The 27653-nt window shown below is 41.9% G+C and overlaps 1 protein-coding gene across 5 annotated transcripts in view; it reads left to right on the top strand.

Moving 5' to 3' along the window:
* Positions 1 to 27653, top strand: part of TAF1 (TATA-box binding protein associated factor 1) — a 78869-nt gene that overhangs the window by 18074 nt on the left and 33142 nt on the right. For all 5 annotated transcript variants that reach the window (XM_056129992.1, XM_056129990.1, XM_056129991.1 and 2 more), the window contains 18 exons: positions 1599 to 1799; positions 1941 to 2082; positions 2668 to 2798; positions 3513 to 3593; positions 6998 to 7147; positions 7276 to 7395; positions 7676 to 7851; positions 8368 to 8546; positions 10741 to 10954; positions 11387 to 11552; positions 15846 to 16057; positions 19194 to 19302; positions 21012 to 21110; positions 21380 to 21557; positions 23487 to 23554; positions 25034 to 25156; positions 25648 to 25740; positions 25857 to 25941. In XM_056129992.1, the coding sequence (XP_055985967.1) occupies positions 1599 to 1799; positions 1941 to 2082; positions 2668 to 2798; positions 3513 to 3593; positions 6998 to 7147; positions 7276 to 7395; positions 7676 to 7851; positions 8368 to 8546; positions 10741 to 10954; positions 11387 to 11552; positions 15846 to 16057; positions 19194 to 19302; positions 21012 to 21110; positions 21380 to 21557; positions 23487 to 23554; positions 25034 to 25156; positions 25648 to 25740; positions 25857 to 25941 (2527 nt within the window). The remainder of the gene's footprint in view (positions 1 to 1598; positions 1800 to 1940; positions 2083 to 2667; positions 2799 to 3512; positions 3594 to 6997; positions 7148 to 7275; positions 7396 to 7675; positions 7852 to 8367; positions 8547 to 10740; positions 10955 to 11386; positions 11553 to 15845; positions 16058 to 19193; positions 19303 to 21011; positions 21111 to 21379; positions 21558 to 23486; positions 23555 to 25033; positions 25157 to 25647; positions 25741 to 25856; positions 25942 to 27653) is intronic.

Here is a 27653-nt window from a genome sequence, read left to right as displayed (position 1 = left end):
CAGGAGTTACTCCTAACTCTGCATTCAGCAATCACTCCTGGCGGCTTCAGGGAACCATATGGGATGGTAGGGGTGGAACCCGGGTTGGTCGAGTGCAAGGCAAGAGACCTGCCTGCTGTACTATCTCTCTAGCCCTGTAGACTACTTTTGTAATCCTTTAAAGATCTTTTTCAATCTTTTCTTTAGTTCTTTTTCTCCCTCTGTTCCTTATTTAGAATTTTCTTATGCTTGTGTACTTAAGAAAATCTCTTTTTGTCTGCTTTTCTGATTTCCAAGTGATTTTTCCTTAGAATCGCAGGCTTCTTTTAGCAGTTGATCCTAGCTGGCTTTTCTATTCAGACAGCAAATGTTTATGTCCGGCATGCTTAGTCTTTCTTCTCTAGTGTACTTTCTACATAATAATTCAGCTTGTATATATAAACTGATGTTTAATTGTTTAATTTAGATTTATTAAATGATTGCATATTGGATAATTAAAATTTAAATAAAATTTAAGTATAACATTAAGTGGTAATATACTACTTGTTAGCTTATAAAGTGATTGTCATATATCATCTTCATAGCAATACTGTGAGGTTTAAGCATTTTGTATGTTCTATAGATGAGGAAAGTTAGGCTTCGAGATAATAAATAATGTAAAAAATAACATACCAGAGCCAGTATCGTCTCACTCCAAATCTTCTAGTTTCACCATTATTGACTTTTTTTGCAGAAATTAAATTTTTGGGCAAAACCCCAGTGTTCAGATGCTGTTCCTGGCTCTGTGGTGATTCCTGGTGGTGCTGGAGAAGCACATGTAGTGTTGGGGTTGGCCATATGCATGGCAAGTGCTTTGATTCCAGTACTATTTCTCTGGCCCAAAGGTTCTTTTGTTTGTTTTACTTTTTTTTTCTTTTTGGGTCACACCCGGCGATGCTCAGGGGTTACTCCTGACTCTGCACTCAGGAATCACTACTGGCAGTGCTTGGGGGAACATATGGGATCCTGGGAATCGAACCCGGGTCAGCTATGTGCAAGGCAAATGCCCTACCTTCTGTGCTGTTGCTCCAACCCCACTTTTTTTGTTTTATTGGTTTGTTTTTGGGCCACACTTGGCAATGATCATTGGTAATCCCTGGCACTGCACTGTGGAATTACTCCTATCAGTACTTGGGGGACCATATGACATGCTGGGGATTGAACCTGGTTCAGCCACTTGCAAAGCGAATACCCTACCACTGTACTATGATTTGGGCCACACCTAGTGGTGCTCAGTGATTATTCTTGGCTCAGTGCTTGGGTTTCACTCCTGGCACTGATAGGGTGGACTTTGGTACTAAGGGTTAAACCTCGACCTGTGTACAGAGCATGCACTACAGCTTACTGAGCTATCTCCAGTGCCCACTCCAGTATTGGCTTTTGAAGATAGGCAGTGAGGAGAAATAGCTTTCTAATCCTGCTTTCTATTTTATATCATATTTTTTTCATATTTTTGGATAGACCTTAGATTGCATAATGGATAGGAATAGCAGACAAACTCCTATTTTCTTTTCTCACTAGTTGACTTAACTTCCCTAGAGCTTCTTGGTACATAATTTTTCTGTGTTTACTTTTGTTAGGCATTTGAAAACAACCTTTTTCGTGCCCCAATTTATCTTCACAAGATGCCAGAAACAGACTTTCTTATCATTCGAACAAGGCAAGGTTACTATATTCGGGAATTAGTGGATATTTTTGTGGTTGGTCAGCAGTGCCCCTTGTTTGAAGTTCCAGGGCCCAACTCCAAAAGGGCGAATACACATATTCGAGACTTTCTTCAGGTAAGAATTAAAGAGTATTGGAATTTCGGGGCATATCAGGACTTAGCAAACCATATGGGGACATAGCATGGGACGTGGACTTGGTGACATCTTTTTTCTTTTGTTTTGCTAACTGAGAAAATGAACTTGATTGTTTGACAGGTTTTTATTTACCGTCTCTTCTGGAAGAGTAAAGATCGACCACGGCGGATACGAATGGAAGATATTAAAAAAGCCTTTCCTTCACATTCTGAAAGCAGCATCCGGAAGAGATTAAAGCTCTGTGCTGACTTCAAACGCACAGGTCATTCATTGTGACTAATAGTTCGTTCTTTTTTGCCTCTTTCTAAGGAATTAATGATGCTTTCAGTCAAAGGATCAGCATATAGCTAATAAAATAGTAATTGGTAGCTATCAAAAAGAAGATAGCAATATTCTGAATTTGTAGAATCTGATTACTTTTTGATTTAACAAGAAATTTAGTAGATTTTCGGATGTCTTAGATGTAGGAAATGCAGAAGTAGGTAGTTTTGTTTTGTTTTGAGGCCATTCCCAGCGATATTCAAGGGATGCTTCTGCCTCTGCACTCAGGAATTACTCCTGGTGGTACTTGGGGAACTATATGGGAGGATGCTGGGTATCAAACCCAGGTCACTTGCATGCAAGGCAAACGCCTTACTCCTGTACTATTGTTCCAGTCCCTAGCAGGTGATTTCTTCTCCGGTCAGGCTTTTTTTTTTGGTTTGGCCTGTTAACCTTACAGGACAGTAAATGAGTTAATCTTGAATCAGTTTATTTTTTTAAATCCCTGTTGTTGTCAATGAAAGGGCCTTTGGAATTCAGCATCGCTAGAATACAGAATGGTCTTACTCCTTCTTGTCTTTTCTAGGAATGGACTCAAATTGGTGGGTGCTGAAGTCTGATTTTCGCTTGCCAACTGAAGAGGAAATCAGGGCTATGGTGTCTCCAGAGCAATGCTGTGCTTATTATAGCATGATAGCTGCAGAGCAGCGACTGAAGGTGAACATATGCCTCTTAAAAACTGTCTGTGTCTCTTGGTTATTTTCAGGAGACAACTCGTGTCCTGGGTTTAGAAATGATTACTATTGGATTGTTATCAATTATTTACAAATTTAAACAGGGTGTAGATAAATAAGTCAAATGGCTAGTGCACATGCTTTGCTTGTGGAAGACCTATATTCGAGCTCAACACGAATTGGTTCTCTGCTCCTGAGAATTGCCAGGTGAGGTTTCCTTACCCATCCAAAAAAAGAAAACTCCAAGACAAAAAATGGAGGAATTCTGTCTACATCAATTTTGTGGAAAACCTACAGTTTATCTAAAAATCTGGGGAGGCTTAATGAGGGAGTGGGGGCATATTGTTTTGAATATGATTGCTCATCCATTTGGTAGATAAAATCGTTTAGTGTACTTATTAGGCCAAAGTAGGAAATAAATAGACTAGGATAGCACAGTTTGTCACAGTGAGTTAGTAAGTCATAGTTAATAAGGATTTCCAACTTTGTTACGGGTTTTAGCTGTGTATCAGCCCATAAGTTCCTTGAAATGTGACAGTATATTTTGTAATAACCTAAGGATATAGAATGGTGATGGACATAATGAAGATTGTACAGAATGTATTCTCTGTGCTTTAATATTTTATATCTGGTATTCAACAGAACTTGGGCTTTGTGTATACCTACTTAGTCATTTTTGCATTGATTTGCCTTCTAGGATGCTGGCTATGGTGAGAAGTCCTTTTTTGCTCCAGAAGAAGAAAATGAGGAAGATTTCCAGATGAAGATAGATGATGAGGTAAGTATTTTTGTCAGTACTTGCCATACTTTTTTTAGAAAGTAGCTTTTGGAGATATGATTAATATAAGTTGAATGCTTAAAGTATATTCTTTGTTATGCTTTGATGTATATCACTTGATCACTTGACAGCCCATTACTAATCAATTTGCTCGAGCGGGTGCCAGTAACGTCTCCATTCATCCCTGTCACATGCTAGTGTAGCCCAATGGTGTCTGCTCGTTCTAGGAACGCGAATAGCCTCAAACCGATTGTTCACAGTCTTGACGAAGCCTCACAGTCCTGGGCCCTACGAAAACAGGATAAGAACGCTATTCTCCCAAAGAGGAATTAGAAGAGCTATGTTTGGAGTATCACGTTTCACTCAAATGAGAGAAAGAATCCGGAGTTCTGACCTTCGTCAACGATCAAGAATCAGGGATGCTGTCTTGTTTGCCAAGGTGTCGAAAATCAGATGGGCTGGACACATAATGAAATTTGGACACGACCGCTGGACTAGAGCCATTACCGACTGGATTCCATGGGATGTCAAAAGATTGCGTGATCGCCCACCTATGAGATGGTCAGACTTCTTCGTCAAGACCGTGACCAATCGGTTTGAGGCTATTCGTGTTCCTAGAACGAGCAGACGCCATTGGGCTACACTAGCATGTGACAGGGATGAATGGAGACATTACTGGCACCTGCTCGAGCAAATTGATGAGTAATGGGATGTCAAGTGATCAAGTGAACCAGACCAGGTGGTGCTCAGGGATTAGCTACTTTTTGCAGTGCTTAGGGAAATTGGCCGCTTTCTAGGTAAATTGTATTTATTCATTTGTTCATTTGTAATTTGGATTTTGGGCCTCGCCCAGCTGTGCTTAGGTCTTACTCTCGGCTCTGCTCAGGATCACTCTTGAGATACTAGGGATTGAACCCAGGTTGCTTACGTACAAGGGAAGTGCCTTACCTATTGTACTGACTCTGCAACCTTACTCTTTTTTAAATATAAATTAGACCCTGATACTTTGTTTTTGGGAGTGGCAGTGCTGGGGACAGTATGTACCAGGGATTGAATTTGGGGCTTTGAACATGGAGAGCATGTATTCCAGCCCTGTGGGATATTTACTTAGCCCCTACTAATTATATCATTTCCTGACTGTTTTGTGTGTACACATTGCCTTTGTCTTAATTCCCTGATTTATTTACTCTTCAGGGTCTCAGGGGAAGACAGGTTTATTCATTTATTTAAGACAGGTTTATTTTTTACCAAACCAGTGGCATAGGTAGAATGGCAGAGGTGTGCTGGTAGGGCTTGATCTAGGGATTTGTAAAGAATGCTTCTTATATCTAATTATCAGAATATCGGTCATTCTAAAGCAATGATTTTAGCAATTGGACAGTGAAATACAGTTAGCAACTTAATGTAGCTGACATCATGAGTGTAGGTGCAACACTGTCATTAAGAACTCACCAAGGGCTGAAATGATGGTACAGTGGGCAGGACACTGGCCTTGCATCCTGGCCAACCCAGGTTCTATCCCTGGTATCCCATATCGTTCCCCCTGAGGACCACCAGGAAATGCAAATGAATGCAAAGCCAGGTATGACCCCCAAACAAAACAAGAGAAGAACTCTCACCGAGAAATAAGAAAGACATCAGATTATTTTAATCATGTGGAATATAATTTAATGAAACAAATGGACTATCAAGAAACTACTAGACTCAGTGAAAACTGGTAATTACAGGAAAGGGGAGATTAAATGGGAAGAATTAGCATTGGAGGATTTTTTGGGTGGTAGGATGGCACTGACATTTTGCTGGAGGGAATGATATTAGACACATAGGAAAAATAACCCCCTGAAATTTCATAGCATAAGCCAATGGTAAGTTAAAAATAAATACAACTGAAGCATAGGAATAGCTCAGAGGGCTGGAGCTCTTGCTTTGCATGCAGAAAATCTGGGTGTGGGTTCATTCCCTTGGATAGACCCCTGAGGCCCTTCTCCACCTAAATTGTCAGTATTCATTGGTGAGCCAAAAATTTTTTTAAAAAGGAGCTCTCAAACTAGAGAGCTGAGTAGGGTGCAAGGTTCTTTTTGCCTTGCATGTAGCTATCCCTAATTCAATCCCCAGTACTGCATGTGGTTTCCTGAGTATCATCAGGAGTGACCCCTAAGCACAGAACCAGGAATAAGCCCTCAGCACAGCTGGGTCTGTCCCAATCACAACCCCTAGCTCACAAAGAACTTTAACTAGAGCCCTAGCTTGGGTCTGAAGGTAGTAACAATATTCCACATATTCTTATTTGCCTGAGATGCTGACATTTATTTAATACCATGACTTAAGTACCGTAAGAAAGCAGTTTGGGGCCCACAGGTTTGGAGTGCAACATAGGCCAAGAGTTCAGTTGCTGATACCACTGCATGCACTCAGCACAGTTCCAGTGACTCTGGTGTTTGTTCTTTCCAAACAGTATGTACCAGACAGCTGTGCTGTCTGTGATCATGGTGCCCCAAGCAATTTTCAGCCATGCTTCAGCCAGATATGTTTAGGAAGTACAGATATTTGTGAGCATTACAGCAGCCCCTGTTAGGCATTACCAGATGTGCACAGTTCCAAGACTAAAAAAGAATGTTCCCTCTGGTGAGCATGTTTGTAAGCACCACAACTAAAGGACTGTACTCCCCCCCCTCCCCAATAAGCACCATAGCTAAATATCCCAGCCCCACAACTAGGGAGTTACAGAACCTCTAGTCGCCCCAAAAACAACAAAGGAAGGAAGGGGGAAAATTGAAAGAAGGGCCTAGAGAGAAAGCTCAGTGGACTGAGTGCATGCGTTGTGTGTGGGAGGCCCCAGTTAGATTCCTAGCACTGTGTAGTTCCCAGTCAACTCCGGGAGTGGTCCCTGATGTATAACTGAGTATAGCCCATCTCAACATCCTTAAATTAATTGCAATTTTTAAAACGTTGAATACTAAAGAGCTTTATAAACTTTTGCTCTTGTTGATATTTGGGGACAGGTTCTCCCAAGTGGTGCTCAGGAGATTTGGGGGCTCTGCCAGTGATGCTCGGCCAGTTGGGCTAGCAGTTCAATACAAGAGCCTAAGGAGACTATGCTGCATGGGTGCTATAGTGCCAGGGATACCTGGGCACCATGGTGGTGCTGGGGACCTCCGGGACTGCACTTAGCAATGTTCAGGGTACCATGTGGTACTGGCAGTTAAAGTCGGGTCGGATTCTTGCACCCTGACTACTTTGCTATCTCCCAGCATCCATGGTAGATAGTTTAATAAAGCATCAAATTGTGTACCAGACTGCCAGCAATATATTAATCATTGTGATAATAATTCTAGCCTTGTAAGTATGGGCAGAAACAAAACCAATGTTTTCCACAATCCCTAGAATCTTTTTCTACACTTCAGGTTCGTACTGCTCCTTGGAATACCACAAGGGCCTTCATTGCTGCCATGAAGGGCAAATGTCTCTTGGAGGTGACTGGGGTAGCAGATCCCACCGGGTGTGGTGAAGGGTTCTCGTATGTGAAGATTCCAAACAAACCAACACAACAGAAGGTGAGACTGTCTTTGAAAATCAAGGGAGGAAGATATGGATTGGGTAGAGGATCAGACATTGACTTACATGTCTGTTTTAAGGCATTTTGTTTAGTAGAATTCTTACCTAGGTTTTTTTTTTGAGGTAGGATGATAAAGAGCCTCAGCCAGTGAAGAAGACAGTAACGGGAACTGATGCAGACCTTCGTCGCCTTTCACTGAAAAATGCCAAGCAACTTCTTCGGAAATTTGGTGTGCCTGAGGAAGAGGTAGTTATGAAAGAGAAAAACTTAGAGGCTCCTAGGGGCTTCATATATGGAGAGAAAATCTAGGAGAGACATTTAAGAACTATCTGGAGAATTTTGTGGTGTGGGTTGTAGATGACTGTTTCTTGGATACTTTTTTTCATCAGTTGTCTTTCCAAAAGGTGTTTGTTTAACTGCTTTAAATGAACCTTTTTGTTGTGTTTTGCTTTCCTGTACATCTTGGTCCTTTGAGGCCCCCCCCCAATGATTTGTGTTTTTGATAGTGTCTTTATCTGTTTTGTAGATTAAAAAGTTGTCCCGCTGGGAAGTGATTGATGTAGTACGGACAATGTCAACAGAACAGGCCCGCTCTGGAGAGGGGCCCATGAGTAAATTTGCCCGTGGATCAAGATTTTCTGTGGCTGAGCATCAAGAGCGTTACAAAGAGGAATGCCAGCGCATCTTTGACCTTCAGAACAAGTGTGTTGTTTTAGTGCTACAGAAAACTCGAGCAGTAGGTGACGGGTTTTTTTTTGTTTTTCTGGAGACTTAGTAATGAGGAAATGGTAATTAAATATGGCATTTGTGCCAATTTGTTCCTTAGGCTTTCTCCATTTCTGAAAGTGCTCTTGTTTCAAATTTCACTTTTGTCCTTCTTACCTAAATGTCTAAGAATGCTTTATAAAGCTTTTCCCCTTTTTTGGGGGGAGGGGGGATTTGCCACAACTGGTGGTGCTTGAGTTTCGCTCATGGCAGTGTCCTGGGGTCAATGTGGTGCCTGGAATCAATGTGGCCCTCTGCATGCAGAGGATGCGCTTAGCTCTTTGATCTCTAAGGTTTTATAAAGCTTTCCTATTAAGGCTACATGTCTTAATTAATTTTGAGTATGCTTTCTAAGGTTAATTTTCTCATTTCCCTGCTCTAAAACTCCATTTCTTCATCTCTTTCCACACATTTGTATTTTTCTTTATCTTAACATTGTTTTTCTCTTTTAAGGGTTTTGTCATCCACTGAAGTCTTATCAACTGACACAGACAGCAGCTCAGCTGAAGACAGCGACTTTGAAGAAATGGGAAAGAACATTGAGAACATGTTACAGAATAAGAAAACCAGCTCTCAGCTGTCACGTGAACGGGAAGAACAGGAGCGGAAGGAACTACAGAGGATGCTGTTGGGTGAGGATAGTGTTTTCATGAACAAAAAACCATAGAATTGAAAACCATAAATAATTACACGCTAAGTTAGGCAGAACTGGAAGCAGAAGTAAGGGATGAGTATAGAGAATTCTGTAGAAGAGGTAGAGACATTATTGCCAGCATGACTTTCTCTGCCAGCTAGGATTGTTTGTAGAGCACACTCAAAGAACTGTTGTCAGTCTTAACTGCTTTTGTCTGCATCAGGACTGGCCAAGCCAGGGCTGTTAGTGCTCTATATCAAGTGAGCCTTCTAGAGATTCATCCTTAAGGATAACAGTTCTTAATACAGGGCCCATGGATCTGGCACCAGTGCTAGATAGAGCACTTGTCTTGCATGTGTGAAGGCTTGTATTCAACATCATATCCCCACCCCCAAGTACACCTGGGTGTGACCTTGGTGACCCCTAAGACTGCCAGATAAGATGCCCCCACAATATAGAAGAAACAGTTAACAGCAAGCTGCAGCTTTAGTGACAGTGAAAAAAAAGTTATAGCACAGAATATGTGGACAAATTGTGGGGAGGGAGATTCTTGTTCATCGGTGTCTTTTATTAAAAGGTTCATGACTTTCAAAGATAAAAGGATTAAAGTCACCAATTGAAAATTGCAGAAGTGGTGACTAGGAGTTTGCCTTGATGTGGCTGACCCAGGTTTGGTCTTTGGCACGCTGTATGATCCCCCAAGCCCTCATGGAGTGATCCCTGAGTGGAGAACCAGGAGTGTTCTCTGAGCACCACTGGGTGTGACCCCCAAACAAAAACAATTGCAGACGTTGAGAGTGGGAAAAGTAAATGCCTGATTGGTTTGGCATATAGAAACTTGGAGAAAAAAGAGAACAATTAAGAGTCTAAAGATTGTACTCTGGGTTGCTAGAAATACATCGGTATAATTGATTAGTAAATTTTAAGGGGGAAAGAAAGTTTAAGAAAGGAATGTATATTGTATGGAATTCTAGGATCCCTTGAGATTTCCTAGTATAGAATTTAAGCAGGTAATTGAAAAATGTATTTACTGAAAGAGGCTGAAGATGAAATTGGGACTGTGGTGCTTTCCAAGCAGTGCTTAGAGGGTCTGGGATACTTGGATACTGGACTCAGTTATGAAAGCCAGGTATGAGAGCCAGATGTTTAATGCTTAGGCTAGAGACAGTACTGGGGGCCATCAGGGCCACTTTGGCAATGCTTAGAGCCCTCTGGAACTGTAATCAGCAGCGGTGGGTGATTGGGCATGTGGTGCTGGGGATTGAATTTCGGGCCTCACTTATATGTTCCAGCCCTGTGAGATAACCCCCCAACCTCATGTGTGGTTTTTTTAAAAATGTGATCATAATCATCTTGTTTGAATTGCCCTACTGCTCTGTTGTTCAGAGGAATCAGAAAACATTTCACATCTAATACTTTTTTTACCCTATAACAAACAAGTAATTCTTTGAGATTTATTTGGTTGGGGGGGGGAGAATTGAGCAAAAATGACTGCTCAGGAGTGAACGCTGATTGTGGTTGGGGGCACCATGTGTCATGCAGAGGGTCAAGCCAGTGTCAAATGCAAACAAGGCAAGGGCTTTAAAACCCACAATACTATCATTCCCCTTTGAGATTTTTTTTTTTGCTTTTGAGCCACACTCAGCAGTATTCAGGGATTATTCCTGCCTTTGCATTCAAGGATCACTCCGGCTGGGCTCAGGGGATCATATGGGGTGCCAGAGATCAAACCCAGGTCAGCTGCATAAACAGGAAGCCCCTTACCCTCTTTACTATTGCTCCAGCCCCTCTTTTCATAACTTATAAAACTGGAACAAGGCTGGAGAGATGGCTCAACAGGCTATGTACATGTAAAGCATAGTCTGCTTTGCATGCAGGAGACCCAGGTTCAATATCTGGAACCATGCATCCCCTGAGCACCTCTAGGAGCGACCCTACTTCCCCAGCACTTCTGTTGGGTGTGGCCTCAAATCAAAATTAGATAAAATTAGAACCATTAGCAGAGGTAAAATGAAGACAAGGAAGAGCAAATCAGTGCATTGTTGGGGTTGGTCATAACTTCAGTGATTTGTATAGAATCACAGTTTTGTGAACAATTATAGCATATTGGGCTTGAAGTCTCAACTCATCCTCAAGCAAAGGACCATTTGGGTAGTAGGGGAAATGTGTGAAAATCTTTATCTGTCTTGCAGCAGCGGGCTCAGCATCAGCAGGCAATAATCACAGAGATGATGACACAGCTTCTGTAAATAGCCTTAACTCTTCTGCCACTGGCCGGTGTCTCAAGATTTACCGTACATTTCGAGATGAAGAGGGGAAAGAGTATGTTCGCTGTGAGACAGTTCGAAAGCCAGCTGTCATTGATGCCTATGTGCGCATACGGACCACAAAAGATGAGGAATTCATGTGAGCTTGATAAGGAGATTGTTAATATTGCTGGGGAATGGAGATGAGGATAGTAATTGCGTTTTCAAGATAGGATTCTGCACAGTTTCCCTTGGAAGTCTGTGCTAATTGGAAACCCTGCTGCCTCTAGGTGTTTGGGTTTGAACAGAGCCAAAACATGAGGGGAATTACAAATTTGCCAGACAATGAAGCTTGTTTTTCATTCCATATGGTTTATTTGCATTTTGGTTGCTTCTTGGCAAAAATCTTAGAAGTTATGTAGAAATTCTCATTTTGAGAAATGCTTCTGCAAATGGGAGAATACATGTGGGAAGTGGGAATGCCAGTTTATCCCTTTTTGTTAGTCTGGTTGGGTTTCTTTAGTTCTGAGATGATAGAATAGTCTTTTCTTATAGTTTTGTTTATGATTCTGTGATATTTTGTATACTTTAGTCGTAAATTCGCCCTTTTTGATGAACAACATCGTGAGGAGATGCGAAAAGAACGGCGGAGGATTCAAGAGCAACTGAGGCGGCTTAAGCGGAACCAGGAAAAAGAGAAACTTAAGGGTCCTCCTGAGAAGAAACCGAAAAAAATGAAGGAGCGTCCTGATCTAAAAGTAAGTATAATGTGGCACAGTTGTAAGTAACAAACAGAGAAGGAAAGGATTCATGCTTTCCCTTAACTACCAACATCCGTCATTATTGGGAATGAGCACAAAAAACATAGAGTTCTTGTTTAAAGGAGCCCGGAGCAATAGTACAGCAAGTAGGCACTTGCCTTGCTTGCGGCTCACCCAGGTTTGATCCCTGATATCCTGTATAGTCCCCTAAGCCCTTTAGGAGTGATCCCTGAGTGCAGAGCCAGGAGTAAGTCGTGAGCGCTGCCGAGTCTGTTTTTGTTTTTGTTTTTTGCTTTTTTGGGTCACACCCAGCGATGCACAGGGGTTACTCCTGGTTCATGCACTCAGGAATTACTCCTGGCCATGCTTGGGGGACCATATGGGATGCTGGGAATCAAACCTGGGTCGGGCCACATGCAAGGCAAACACCCTACCTGCTGTGCTATCACTCCAGCCCCGAGCACTGCCGAGTCTTACCCCCAAAACAATACACACAAAAAATTTAGTTTGAATTGATGTGGCTACTTGGGAGTAATCAATATTAGAGTGACTAACACCAGGCTTTATCTAGTATAAATAAGATTAGGTGGTGGTTTTTTATATTGCATTAGCAGTATTTTCAAGGAGTTGAGGTAGGTTTGGCGAACATGAGACACATAGACACATTTGTGTGTGTATACACAAATGTATATGTATCATAGGTTTTAAAATTATACTGAAGAATGAACAGGGCTAGGAATGTGGCTCGGTGATGGAGCACTTGCTTGGCATGTGTGAGCCACTGGGTTCAGTTCCTAGTACTGCCAAGAAATAAATAATAGGAGAAAGCATACAAAGCTCTGTGCTCAGGGATCACTCCTCGCCGGGCTCAGGGGACTAGATAAGGTACAAGGGATTAAATCCAGGTCAACTTCAAACAAAGCACAAATCTTATTTGAGGTACTACTATATCTCTCCAGCTCTATCACTCAATCACACACACACTCAATACACTCTCTCTTTCTTTGTCTTTTTGGGCCACATCTGTGACTCTGTGCTCAAGGATCTCCAGCCCTCCAGAAAAAAATTAATAAAAATAAATAAAATTTAGAAACTGAACAATTTCTTTTTAAAACCCAAATGAAGTGATAGTACACAGTGGTTAAGGTGTTTGCCTTGCACACAGCTGATCCAGGTTCGATCCTGGCATCCCATATATATCTCATATATAGCACCCCATTCCATCACTCCCAAGTCTGCCAGGGGTAATCCCCAAATGCAGAGCAAGGAGTAAAACATGAGCACTGCTGGGTGTGGCCACATCCCCCACCAAAAAAAAAAATCAAAAAGACACATCTGAACCATAGAACTGTGAAAACTGAAATCATGAGGCCCAAACTACAATAACAAAATAAAAAATGTACCTGTCAAGGAGGTAAAATGAGGATAGGACGAAAAACTGGGACAAAGGTGAGGGAAGTAGATACAGGTAATAGGAGGGATATTGGATAATTATATACCTGAAACAACCATGAATAATTTTGTAAATCATAGTACCCAAATTAAAAATTAGTTTAATGATTTTTTTTCAAATTCAAGTAAAAATAAGAAAAGAATTTACACTTCCATTTAAATTGTACACTATTGGGGCAGGAGCAATAGTACAAGCAGTTAAGGCACTTATCTCACACACAGCCAACCTGGAAGGTTCTATTATAGTGGTATTTGAGATTGCACCCCTGGTTAGGGTATGTGACGGGGTCAGAATTGGTTGTGGTATAGAAGAGGTAGTACCAGGGGTCTAGGAATCGTACTTGGCAGTATGGAGGAGTGTTAATGATCATACTCATGATCTCATGCATGTACAAGTATTCTGCCGTTGATCCGAGTACCTAGGCCCCTAATTTTATTGGTCCCCTCATTTAATTTATTTGTGGGGCTTCTGGACCAGTCCTAATTGTGCTCAGGGCTACTGGCTCTGCTCAGGAATGATGACCCCTGGCAGTGCTCAAGGGACTGTATGTGGTCCTGTGGATCCAACGGGTTGGCTGCATGCTAGGCATATACTATCTCTCCAGCACTTAATGTACCATTTCTATAGACATACTTTGTTCAATTGCTTCTGGTTGAAAGTTGTGTAGCAATTAGAGTAAAGTTCTGAGCTTCAAAGATCCTTTTTTTTTTGAAGTAAAAACATTTAATTTGGAGGGTTTTAGGAAGGGAAAGAAGGAAGAGAAAGAAACACGTTCAAGAGAGAATATAGGCTTCTCTAAAGGTGGACAGAGCCTCGGAACACATCTGAAGAGGGAAGATGTAGGTGCCACATGTGCTTGGTCATGTGGGCACAAGCAGCACATGGGTTTGCTCAGTATGTGTGTTGCTTCAAAAATTCTTAAGCTTCTCATTTCTCTCCGACTTGGTATATATTTATCTATTTCTTTTTAAAATTTTTTATTGAATATCAATAAGATAGACCATTACAAAGCTGTCATGATTGGGTTTCAGTCATACAATGATCCAACACCCATCCTTCCACCAGTATACATTTTCCATCACCATTGTCCTCCATTTCCCTCCCACTGTTCCCTCAATTCCCTCCCCCACCTGTATGGCAGGCGCTTTCATTTTTCTCTCCTTTCGTGTGTTATGGTTTGCAATATAGGTACTAAGAGATCATCATGTTTGTTCAGGGCTTCAGTATCTTTATTGGGAAGGTAAGGCTGGAGTAGATTTTTTAACTAGGTGGTAGCTTTGGGATGTGGATGTCACTGCCAAGGCTTCAGGAAGTATTGGGAGGTGGAGGGATGTAGCCTTTCGTGACCTCTAGAAAGCCTTTCAGTCACAAAACCTGCATGCCCAAATTTTCAGCAGATTATATCTTGGAGTGATAGCACAGCGGTAGGGCATTTGCTTTGCACGCAGCCAGCCCAGCCGAGCCGGGTTCAATTCCTCCGCCACTCTCAGAGAGCCTGGCAAACTACCAACAGTATCTCGCCCGCATGGCAAAGCCTGGCAAGCTACCCGTGATGTATTCCATATGCCAAACACAGTAACAACAAGTCTCAAAAAAATGGAAATGTTACTGGGCCCGCTCGAGCAAATCGATGAACAATGGGAGGACAGTGTTTGTGTTGTTTGTTATGTCTTGGCAAAGTCCATCCTGAGATGGTGGAATCTGGCTGGGAGCATGGCAGCGATTTTGGGTTGTGGCAGCCTGCGGCTCTGCTTGGGTGGGCATTGAGATGACCTGTTCCCCTCCAACTTAGCCTGTTCTGCTTAGCCTTGCATGGGTCCAAGATTAACTGGCTTTTGATCTCTTTCGAAATTTATTTATGGGTCTCTGAAGCAAGGCCAGTATAAGAGCTTATATGGTGGTACTGGAGCTGGTTCGTGGGGTGACTGCCAGTGCTTCCAGGAGTATAGGGAAGAGGGGGGAGGTAACCCATCCTGTTTATTTGTTTTTTGGTTTTGGGTCACACCTGGCGATGCTCAGGGATTACTCCTGGCTATGCATTCAGGAATTACTCCTGGCAGTGCTCAAGGAACTATATGGGATGCTGGGGGTTGAACCCGGTCAGCCGCACACAAGGCAGACGCCCTGCCCACTGTACTATTGTTCCAGCCCTGTGGTAGCCCATCTTTATCTCAAGAAAGCCTGAAGATTTAAGTCACAAAACCCGAGTATCTGAATTTTCAGCAGGTTAATGTCTCAGTGAGGTCCGTCCAGAGATGGTGGAGTCTGACCAGGGGCATGTTGGCAGTTTTGGATTGTGAGAGCAAGTGGCTACCATGAGCTCTGCTTGGGTAGGCACCAGGCTGATCTGAACCCCTCTGATTTACCCTGGTCTGTTCAGCCTTTTATGGGTCTGAGATTAACTACAGCTTTTGATTTCTTTTGAGACTTATTTATGGTTCTCTGAAGTAAGGCTGATAAATGAACTTGTATAGCTGAGCCGGAAGTAGTTTGTTGGTGTGACTCTCACATCCCTAACTTTTGGCCATTTCTAGAGGCACAGCGGCAACTTTTGGGAATAGGGAATCCCGAAGGCACCATTAGGCTGCTGGCGGTACTACACCCCCCGTATTTCTCTTTTTCTTAACTTTTTGTTTTGTGAATCACAGCAAGTGGTTCTTGTGGGCTCCCAGCATTGCTGGGAGACTGTGCAGTACGAGCAATTGAACCCAGGTCTTTCACATGCAAAACAAGCTGTAACCCCTGAGCCAACTCCCTGCCCTCTACGGATATCTTAATTCTACCTACTATGATGCAGCCTACTTATTTTTGACATGGTGATACCTTGCCTCTTGCAGCTGAAATGTGGAGCTTGTGGTGCCATTGGGCATATGAGGACAAACAAATTCTGTCCCCTCTATTATCAAACAAATGCTCCACCATCCAACCCTGTTGCCATGACCGAGGAGCAGGAGGAGGAGTTGGAAAAGACAGTCATTCATAATGATAATGAAGAGCTTATCAAGGTTGAAGGGACCAAAATTGTCTTGGGGAAACAGCTCATTGAGAGGTAAGTAATAGGCAGAAAATCATAAGGGTGAGCTCTTGGAGTTTGGTGATACTGATGAGTGGCAGAGGCGGATGTGGTATTTTGTTCTCTGAAGTAGAACTTGGGGGTTTAACTTTAATTTTCCTCAGTAAATATTGCCAGAAATTAAAATTACAGTGTTTTGTAAAAACTTTATTAGCAGCTCCATGTTAGCAGCCTAACACTTTGTGATTTATTCTTTTAAAAATTTTATTAGTTTGGGGTCTACACTTATCTATGTTGAGGGATTACTGCACTCAAAGCACTCCTGGCAGATCAAACCCAGGCAAGCAGCACGCAAGACAAGTGCCTTAGCTGCTGTACTATCTCTTGGCCCAATAAGACTTTTTAAAATTTATTATTTATTTATTTATTTATTGAATCCCCGTGAGAACAGTTGCTTTGCACTGGTCTCGTCTGGGCAGGGGTGTGGGCCAGTTCCGCCCCCTATCCTGAGAGGCCCTGTGTGCCCTGTCACTGCAAGCTCGACCTCTCTGTCCAATAGGCTCTGAAAGATGGCAGTCACCATGCTGCCTCCATGGGGGAAAAGGCCGAGGGACAAACACTTTCCCCTTCCAGGGGCTGTAGCTTAGCTCACAGTCCAGAGGTGTTTCTGCCAGAAGCTGCTGGGTTTCAAGATTGGTTTCCATGCCTCTGGGATAATGGCCATTCAGGAGCGGAGGAGCCATTTGTGGGCGGCAACTCAGGGTCTCGTCCGGGCAGGGGGAAAGTTGGCCCCATAAGCCTTTTAATAGGTAAAGGTAAAGGTAAAGGCCCTCCCGTTGATCGTCGATTTGCTCGAGCGGGCCCAGTAACGTCTCCATTGGAGACTTTGTTGTTACTGTGTCTGGCATATCGAATACTCTTGGTAGCTTGCCGGGCTCTCCGAGAGGGGCGGAGGAATCGAACTCGGGTCGGCCATGTTGGCCGCGTGCAAGGCAGACACCCTACCTGCTGCTGTGCTATCGCTCCAGCCCTTGTGCTATCGCTCCAGCCCTTTTAATACTATGTTTAAGCCTTTTAATACTTTTAAGCATTTTAAGCCTTTTAATACTATGTTTAATAGTAATGTTCATCTTGTTCCTAATCTTACAGGTGAAAGTTTTAAGTTTTGCACCAGGGAATATGGTGCTAACTGCAACAGGTCCATATATTTAGAAGCACATTAGGGGATTGGGAATGTGACTCTGTGATAGAACATTTAGCTTACATGTATGAAACTCTAGATTTGATACCTGGCACCAGAAAAAAAAGCAAATTATAAAAAAAATGTGTCTTGAATCTCCTACAGTGAAAAGTTGGGGAAGGGGGGGATGCAACGTGGATGGACCGCTAATGTAGAGAAATCCAAATTAGTTGTTCATTTCATGCCAGTTTTTAATTTCTGTATTTCACCATATTCATATTTTTTGTTTGTTTTGGAGCCACACCTGGCTATTCTATGGCTTATTCCTGGCTCTGTGCTCAGGGATTATTCCTGGCAGGCTCATGAGGCCATGTGTGGTGCTAGAGATTGAACCTGGGTTGATTGTGTGCAAGGCAAGCACCCTACCTGCTGAAATAACACTCCTAGTCCCTCCACTTTTGATTTTATTTATATATTTCTTTACTTCTTGGGGGGCCACGCCCAGTATTGCTCAAGGCTTATTACTAGCTCAGGGCTCTGGGATCACTCCTGGCAGAACTCAGAGGACCATATATTGTTCTGGGAATCAGTCGTGGGTCAGCCACACTCAAGGCAAGCGTCCTATCAGTGTACTCTCTCTCCAGCCCCATCATCTCCCAAATTTTAAATGTGAATATAGGAGTATTCCACGCATCCTAAGCACGCACTAAAGACAGTTTAGTATTAAATGATTTTTTTTTTGCTTTTTGGGTCATACCTAGCGATGCACAGGGGTTACTCCTGGCTCTGCACTCTCAGGAATTACTCCTGGCGGTTCTGGGGAAACCATATGGGATGTTGGGGATCGAACCTGGGTTGGCCGCATGCAAGGCAAATGCCCTACCCACTGTACTCCGGCCCTATTATTTTCTTATTTTTGGGCCACACCCAATAGTGCTCAGGAATCACTCCTGTTGGGCTTGGGGTCCGTATGTGGTGCTAGAAATCAAACCTGGGTTGGGTTCGTGTTAGGAAAACATGCCTTATCCTTTGTAGACTCTCTCCAGCCCTAATAAAGGATGTTTAAAGTAATGCTGATGCAAATTAAAAAGTTTCACATAATGGTCACAACCCACTCTTTTTATCAAAATTTGCCATGGGGGGGGGGAACCCAACAGTGCTCAAGGGTTATTCCTGGCTCTGTGCTCAAGAATTACTCCTGGTGGTTCTTGGGGAACTGTATGGAAGGCTGGGATTGTAACCTGGTTGGCTGCAGGCAAGACTCTACCTGCTATACCAGCTCTGGTCCCCCAAGATAATTTTGGCATAAAATTTGAAAGTTATGCAGTTTTCACTTGTTTCCATGTTGTTTTTAGTTTTTCAGTTGTGGAGTCCACTCCAGGGTAGTGGTTTTCTAGCACCCATGCATTACCAAGCATCAAACCCAGGACCTCACTCATGCAAGGCATATGTTCTACTTGAGCCGCACCCTTTGCTCTCTTATTTCCATTCTAAGTAAGCTAACTTTCCTAGACCTTTAGCTGTAAAATGTGATGTTGAACTGGAATAAGTCTTGAAATTTCTGTAGTCTAATTCTCTTAGAGTCCAAATAAGAAACTCATTTGGTGAGTTTCACCAAATGAAGTGAAATTGTGGCTTTCCTAGTTCTTTTATTTAATTTGGCAATCCTATGAAACCTTGCCTGATCTGAGCCTTGGAATGTAGTTATCTGGCCCTTGGATGCTGGTTTTTTTTAAAAGCAAAACAGCTTTATTTAGAGATCATGAGGAGGAGGACAGAACCCGGGCTTCTCTAGAGGCCGAGAAAACTAAGGACACATCTCAAGTGTAGATGCAGGCCACCCTCCGAAATGGGGAGGTACACTGCTTGTCTTTGGCCACTTTTTTTCCCCTCAACTCATGCTCATATACTTAAGACTTTTCATTGTAATTGCCTTTTTTCCCCTCGAAACTAGACATGAATTGTGTTCTATGACTTTGTTGTTGATTCCAGTGCAGATGAGGTTCGTAGAAAATCTCTGGTTCTCAAGTTCCCTAAACAGCAACTTCCTCCCAAGAAGAAACGTCGAGTTGGAACCACTGTTCACTGTGACTATTTGAATGTGAGTATCTGCATTGTGTCTTTCTAAGTAGATGGGGTTCTCAGTGATTCCCCTAGATTCCCTTCTATCCTCTCAGCCATAGCTTCTTTTGTTGGTTACTGTGTTTTTATTTTTGGTTTTGGTGTTGGACCATACCTGGCGGTGCTCAGGGCTTACTTCTAGCTCTCTTGCTTAGGGATCACTCCAGGCAGGCCTGAGGGACTATACGGGAAGCCAGAGATCAACCCAAGTCACCTGTTATACTATATCTCTTCAGCTACAAGCCACAGCTTCTTACATTTTTTTCCCATTCATTTTTTTCTTTTGTCAGAGAATTTTTTAATATAATCTCAGGTATATAGGCATACAAGTCAACGTTTTCTGATAATCATAAGGAAATTTATTTTTGAACAAATTGTTAAGAATTTTGTGTCCTCCCTCTTCAGTTAACAAGTCCATATAGGGTTATGACCTACAGTTTAAGAAGTTAGGCTTACTCATTTTGGAAAACAGTATGGACGATTCTCAAAAAATTAGAAATTGAGCTCCCATTTGACCCAGCAATACCACTCCTGGGAATATATCCCGGAGAGGCAAAAAAATACAGTCGAAATGTCATCTGCACCTTGTTCATTGCTGCACTGTTCACAATAGCCAAAATTTGGAAAAAACCCCAGTGCCCGAGAACAGATGACTGATTAAAGAAACTTTGGTACATCTACACAATGGAATACTATGCAGCTGTTAGAAAAGATGAAGTCATGAAATTTACATACAAGTGGTTCTACGTGGAAAATATGCTAAGTGAAATGAGCCAGAAAGAGAGGGATAGACATAGACTGCACTCATCTGGGGAATATAAAGTAACAGAATGGGAGTCAAACACCCAAGAATAGTTGAGATAAGTAGTAGGAGGTCTGCTCCAGGGCTTGAAAGCTGGCAGCACATGCTGGGGGAAACAGCAGCTCAGATAGAGAAGGGAACACCAAGTAAAGGATGTTTGGAGGACTCTCTCAGGATGCGAGATGCGTGCTGAAAGTAGACTATAGACCGAACACGATGGCCACTCAGTACTTCTATTGCAAACCACAAAACCCTGAAGGAAAGAGTGAGCAAAAGGGAATGCCCTGCCACAGAGGTGGGGTGAGGTGGGGGGGTGGGATATGGGGGTGGGAGGGCTACTAGGATCATTGGTGGTAGAAAATAGGCACTGGTGGAGGGATGGATACTCGTTCATTGTATAACTGAAACCCAAGCACAAAAATTTGTAAGTCTACAACTGTACCTCATGGTGTTTCACTAATAATAAAAAAAGAAGTTAGGCTAACTGCCGGGAGTAAACCCTCAGCACAGCTATGTGTAACCCTTCCATCCCCCCAAAAAATAACCTATGCCCTAAGCCATGACTCCAGTATAGGCTTAGATTCATCTTTTGGCCTTACCCTGGAAATTATGTGCTGTTCACTAGAAAATTTTTCTATTTAGTATTTTCTTTAAATTTATTTTTAGTGCGGAAAAGGCCCACAACCAGCAGCGCTCAGAGACCACTTAAGGCAGAGCTCGGGGGACCTTGCTGTGCCAGGGGAAAAAAAAACAGGGGCTCCCACATGCAAAGTTTGCATTCTAGCAGTTTGAGCCATGTCTACAGCCATATAAAATATTTTTTCTAATTGATTGGGGTGCTGGGGATTGGACCCAGAATAGTATTCTGATTTCTTATTTGTCCTTAGAGACCTCATAAGTCTATCCACCGGCGCCGGACAGATCCCATGGTGACACTGTCATCCATTTTGGAGTCTATCATCAATGACATGAGAGATCTTCCAAATGTGAGTGCCTTTGTCCTTTGTATTCGTGTCTAAATAGGGATGGCAATTTCTTTTGGAATTTCAGATACCAGGTAATATAGTCCTGCGTACCTCAAACTCTTCATTTTGGATTTAGGGTGTTTTTTTTTTAAAATAGCTTAGTAGAGGAAACAAACTTACTCTATCTAGAAAGGATTATTTATGAGTTGATGGCCAAGTATACAGGTAAGATACTTGAGAGAGTCTTCAAGAATTGACTCTGGCATGAATAGTGCATCTTCTTTGCACAGACATATCCTTTCCACACGCCGGTCAATGCAAAGGTTGTAAAGGACTACTACAAAATCATCACTCGGCCAATGGACTTGCAAACACTCCGAGAAAATGTGCGGAAACGCCTTTATCCATCTCGGGAAGAGTTCAGAGAGCATTTGGAATTAATTGTGAAAAATAGCGCAACCTATAATGGTAAGAATCACCTGTTCTTGAGTGTGAAGTCTGCCTTTCAGATCCTTATGTACGTTTTTATTCTAAACTTAAGAGTACACTGAAAGGACTTGTAATATATTACTGGTTTTGGGGGGCTGTGAAAATGTGTTAGTACAATATTGGTTCTTTTTCTTTAGTCATTTTATATTGGTTCTTTTCATTACTGTCTACTTTTTTGTTGTATCTTATGGAGAATTTGTATTCAGTCTGTTGAAATGAGACAATTGCATGGGATATAATACAATAAGGGGGCCTAGGTAAATTCTAGAAGAGAGGCATTCATTATGGGTGGGACCTGTGCAGAATAGATGCTTGTGACAGTATTTGCTGTGTGTGACATCTTTGATTTTTATCTATGAATCTATCATAAAGACTATTGTTTTTGTCTGTTTTGCTCAAAAGATAAAAAAAAATTGCCTTAAAAAGGAAAAGCTCTTTCATCGTTTTTGGTTTCGATTTGTATCCCTGAGCACATTAAACCCTATAAATATGGAATTAAGTGTATGTATGTATAGACTAAGAATCATAACTGTGCCACTTCCTAATTGAACTATATATATTTTGCTTTTTGGGTTACACCCAGCAATGCACAGGGGTTACTCCTGGCTCATGCACTCAGGAAATACTCCTGGTGGTGCTCGGGGAGACCATACGGGATGCTGGGAATCGAACCTGGGCCGGCCGCATGCAAGGCAAACGCCCTACCTGCTGTGCTATTGCTCCAGACCCCTAATTGAACTATATTAAAAGTTATTTAACCTCTCATAAATTCAGCTCTCATCTGTAAATGTTGGTCAACAGTAGCGCTTAGATTTTAAGAATTTGTACAAAGAGCTCTGGTCCAGGTCTTAGTTCTTTCTTTGGTTTTTTTTTCTTTTTTGTGTCACACCCGGTGTGTTCAGGGGTTACTCCTGGCTCTGCATTCAGAATTACCTTTGGCAGTACTCAGGGGGCCATGTGGAATGCTGGGATAGAACCCTGGTTGGCCACATGCAAGACAAATGCCCTAACTACTGTATTATCAATCCTCCCCCCCAGGTCTTATTTCTTCTTATTTCTTTCTTTCTTTTTTTTTTTTTTTTGCTTTTTGAGTCATACCTGGTGATGCACAGGGGTTACTCCTGGCTCTGCACTTAGGAGTTACTCCTGGCGGTGCTCAGGGGACCATATGGGATGCTGGGAATCGAACCCCGGGTCGGCCGCGTGCAAGGCAAATGCCCTATCTGCTGTGCTATTTCTCCAGCCCCCCAGGTCTTATTTCAAGTGACTAATTCCTGTATCTACTTCAGACTCCTCCCACACTTAACATTATATTCCACTCAGTGTGTTATGCCATTTCTTCATTCCTTTGTAGCCTTACTCTCTGCCTACAATGCTCTTCCCTTTCAGTGATGAACTTCCATTAATATTTCTGGCTCAAGTCATTACAACTCTTTATAAAGACTTAATCATATAGCCCCAAACCATAAATTTTCTGTCCTCTGTGCACCCCCAACACAATTATATCAACTTTTATAATATTTACTGTTTCACATATCATATTTATCATTCCCTGCGACTTTCTGACCTAGAGATACTACATCTTACTGTTTTTATTTGCTGGAGCATAGCCTAGAAAAGTGCTAAACACATATGAGGGAAGAGTAAATAAGTTTGTTAGGCCTAAATGCCATTCATATTGAAAGGATGATTACTTTTTCAATGGGACCATATGCATAGAAAAATAATAGTTTAAATGTTGTGTATTTATATTTTGTGTCTGCTGTGTTTTAGGCACTGGAAAGTGTTGATAAAACTGCTTTTCCTAGTAGAAATCTAGTACCTGGTATAACTTAGTAATTGTGATAAAAGTAGAGAGATATTGGCAGCTTTTGTCTCCATTTTATTTGTTGTTTCTCTGAAATTTAGGCCCGAAGCACTCATTAACACAGATCTCTCAATCCATGCTGGATCTCTGTGATGAAAAACTCAAAGAGGTGAGGAATTTAAAATAAGAGAAAAGTTGGGGCTGGAGAGATAGCATAGCGGGTAGGGCGTTTGCCTTGCACGCGGCCGACCTGGGTTTGATTCCCAGAATCCCATATGATTCCCTGAGCACCACCAGGAGTAACTCCTGAGTGCAGAGCCAGGAGTAACCCCTGTGCATTGCCAGGTGTGACCCGAAAAAGTAAGTAAGTAAGTAAATAAATAAATAAAGTAAAATAAAATAAGAGAAAGGCAGTGGAATTCGAAATAGCAGATAGCAGAGTTAAGGAAGTAGGGAATGTAATAGGATGAGGAGTAGAAGAGTGTCTTTGTATTGTCTGGAAGGCAATGTAGAAATCACATAGACCAATCCCTTGCTTTCCTTGTTGGGAAAATTAAGGTCCGTAGAACAAAACAACCAACCCTGGGCATCATTGATTAATAGGATCAGGATTAAAATCTAGAACCCACTGTACTCTTTAGAAATGCCTAAGGAAAGTGAAATCATAGGAAGTCAGCTGGGGCTAAAGAGATTGTATATTGACAGGGAAGAATTTTAATTTATTTTTGGGTCTCTAGTAGTGCTAGGCGCCACCAAGATTGTACCTTACGGTGCTTCCGAAGCATATGTTTCTGGATATTGAACCTGGGGCCCTTTGCATGCTAGATATGTGCTCTAGCCCTTTGAGCTATCTCCCCAGTCTTGACTTTTTTTGTTGTTGTTTTGGGACCACATTAATCAGTGCTCGGGGTCACTCCTAGCAGTGCTCAAGGTAGCAAGTGGTGCCAGGGTTTACATGGAAATGGGTCTCCTGCATGGAAAGTATGTATTCAGCTGTTGAGTATCTCTCTGGCTCCAAAATTTTAATTACTATAATATAATCAATATTTTATTTATCTAGATGAATCGTCTCCTTAACCAAAAAATGTAATGTCTTGCATAAGTGATGATGATGATGATGATGTTAATCTTGGTGTAGACATTTCCTTTTGGAGGGGGGCACAACCAGCAGTGCTCAGGGCTTACTGCTATCTCAATGTTTGGGGGACCATATGTGGTGCCAGGGATCAAACCCAGGTCATCTTTGCAAGCCAAGCTCCCTACCTCTTTTCGTGTCTCTCCATACCAGTGTAGGTATTCCTGAAAGGGCCTCCTTTTAAGTAGCCAGTCTCAACTTGACTAGTGGAGAAATGTAAAGTTAGTCCATATAAGATGTCACTATATTCCCTCAGAAAGGTTAAAATTAAAGTGTTTATTTACCTGGAGAAAGTTCACAGTTCAGTTGGATTTTGTGGAGCAAGGACAATAAGTAAACCTTGAATTATCCTTAACTTTTCTTTTGTGATCAGTTCTCAGGGAAATCTCTGCCTTTCTTTCGTTTTTACTTGGGAAGGGAGTGTCAGTAATTAAACCCAGATCCTCATACATGCAAGACATTCACTCAACCACATTTGTTTGTTTGCCTGATCCCACCTTTATTTTATTTCAGAAAGAAGATAAATTGGCTCGTTTGGAGAAAGCTATCAACCCCTTATTGGATGATGATGACCAAGTGGCATTTTCTTTCATTCTAGACAACATTGTGACCCAGAAAATGATGGCAGTTCCAGATGTAAGTGCTCTCTTTGCTAAATATTGAGAAGGTAGTACCAAAGAACAGAAAGGATAAGTGACGTATGTGTGTGTGTGTGTGTGTCTGGAAAGTGGCATTTGCTGTCAATTCAGACTGGTTCTATGATTGGAGGGCAGGCACGCCCTGTGCTGCTCAGAGGTTACTCCTGGGTTTGCAGTTAGGAATTACTCCTGGTGGTGCTTGAGGGACCATATGGGGATGCCTAGGATTGAACATGGGTCCTGGGTCAGCCGCATGCAAGGCATTCCCTGCTGTACTATTTCTCCATCCCCTAGACAGGGTTTTTTACCCTACCATGGCATAAGAACTCTTAAGTTTGTGAATTCATTAAATAATATAAAAAGTTTTATCTTCTTGGAAAAAATATCTGTAGCTTTTGTCAGAATCTTGAAATACTTGTGACCCAACAAAGGATAAGAATCTGGGGTATAAACAATGTCTCTGATTTAATTTTTCATACTTTTTACTAGTCATGGCCATTTCATCACCCAGTTAATAAGAAGTTTGTTCCAGATTATTATAAAGTGATTGTCAGTCCAATGGATTTAGAGACTATACGTAAGGTAAGTGATTTGATCTAAAATAGGTTTTTGATCTAAAATTGGTTTTTGGAATCAAATAAAAGTATGTGTATTTGAGTCAATTAATCAGTTAATTTAATTGATTCTTTTAATCACAGAATATCTCCAAGCACAAGTATCAGAGTCGGGAGAGCTTCCTAGATGATGTCAATTTAATTCTAGCGAATAGTGTTAAATATAATGGCAAGTATCAATCTTTTTTCTTTAGTCTTTTCTTTAATAATTCAACATTAGTAAATTTTAATAAGTTAGCATGATTAGATTTTTAGTGCATAAAAGCATCCATGGGTAGCCTTTGGTAGTGATAAATCTTAGGAATCATCCAAGTGGCTTATTTTGCCTTTTTAAGCAAGAACATGGAATATATGTTTTGTAATATTTGCAAGTAAGTTTGTGATGAAAATTCAGTGTAACTTTTTCTTCTTGTTTTTGGTTTGGGCCGCTCCCAGCAGTGAATTCAAAAGATAACTCCTTGCAGGCTTGGGAAACCATAACTGGTGCTGGGGGATCGAACCACATGCAAGGCCAAGCACGTTACCAGCTGCAGTATCGCTCTGGTTCAGTGTACCTTTTTAAAATTTATTTTGGAATTAGACCCGGTGGTACTTGGGCTATTCCCAGCGGTGCTCAAGGGATCAATATGTGTCAGGCATCAAACCTGAGCCTCCCACATGTAAAACATATGTGCCAACCCTTTGAGCTCTCTCTCTGGTCCTATTTTTCCATCTTTTTAGACTTTGAAAAAGCACAGAAATATGAAATAATAAAATTTGGGTATATTTGAGCCATTACTGCTTTCCCTGAGATGTGAAAACTCATCAATTCCTCGGGCTCTTTGGAACTTAGGGAAATGTGTCACAAAGACCATGATTAGCTTCTTCAGAGAATGGAATTTTTGCTCAGTGCACAGATTATATGGGAAATTCTCAGCTACACACTTCAAATAGGAAGGGCTGTCTTCCAAGTAATTCACAATCCAGTTGATATAATAGGTACTATAGAAGGAGGCGGGCTGGAGCAATAGCACAGCAGGTAGGGCATTTGCCTTGCATGCAGCAGACCCAGGTTCAATTCCTCCACCCCTCTCAGAGAGCCAGGCAAGCTACCAAGAGTATCTCGCCTGCACCGCAAAGCCTGGGCAAGCTACCCGTGATGTATTCGATATGCCAAACACAGTAACAAGTCTCAATGGAGACGTTACTGGGCCCGCGCAAGCAAGTCGATGAACAACGAGAGGACAGTGCTATAGTGCTATAGGAGGAGGAGCATCTTTGGGGGTTTTTGGTGGGAGTGGTTAGACAAACAAAATCCTAAAGATCTTATGTCCCATATATTGTGATTCTGAGTTCTTATTTGTTTTGTGTGCGTATGTATGCATGTAAATCAGAGTTCTTAACCCAATTTCAAGTTGGAGGACACTGAAGAAATTAAGCAAAGAAATATTTATCCTATGTGACTCCTTCAGCAAAAGAGGATTTTTTTTCAGTTGTAGTGCTTTATGGGGATTGGATTCCTTTTTTGTGGTACATACACACATGTAGCTGCAATGTAGCTGGAAATTACTTGTAGTGTCAGTGATCATAGACATAGAGCTTCTAGAATCATGCTTTTCCACATGTGGTATACAGGGGATTTGAACTCGTGACTGTATATTTTTATTTTTTTATTTTATTATTATTATTATTATTTTGCTTTTTGGGTCACACCCAGCAATGCACAGGGGTTACTCCTGGCTCTGCACTCAGGAATTACTCCTGACGGTGCTCAGGGGACCATATGGGATGCTGGAAATCGAACCCGGGTCAGCCGTGTGCAAGGCAAACACCCTACACACTGTGCTATCGCTCCAGCCCCGACTGTATACTTTTAATTTAGGCACTCTAAGCCACTGTGTT

Source organism: Sorex fumeus, unplaced genomic scaffold (assembly GCF_029834395.1).
Source record: "Sorex fumeus unplaced genomic scaffold, SorFum_2.1 ptg000073l, whole genome shotgun sequence".
Classification (NCBI taxonomy): domain Eukaryota; kingdom Metazoa; phylum Chordata; class Mammalia; order Eulipotyphla; family Soricidae; genus Sorex; species Sorex fumeus.
This window is presented reverse-complemented; position numbering and strand designations above follow the sequence as displayed.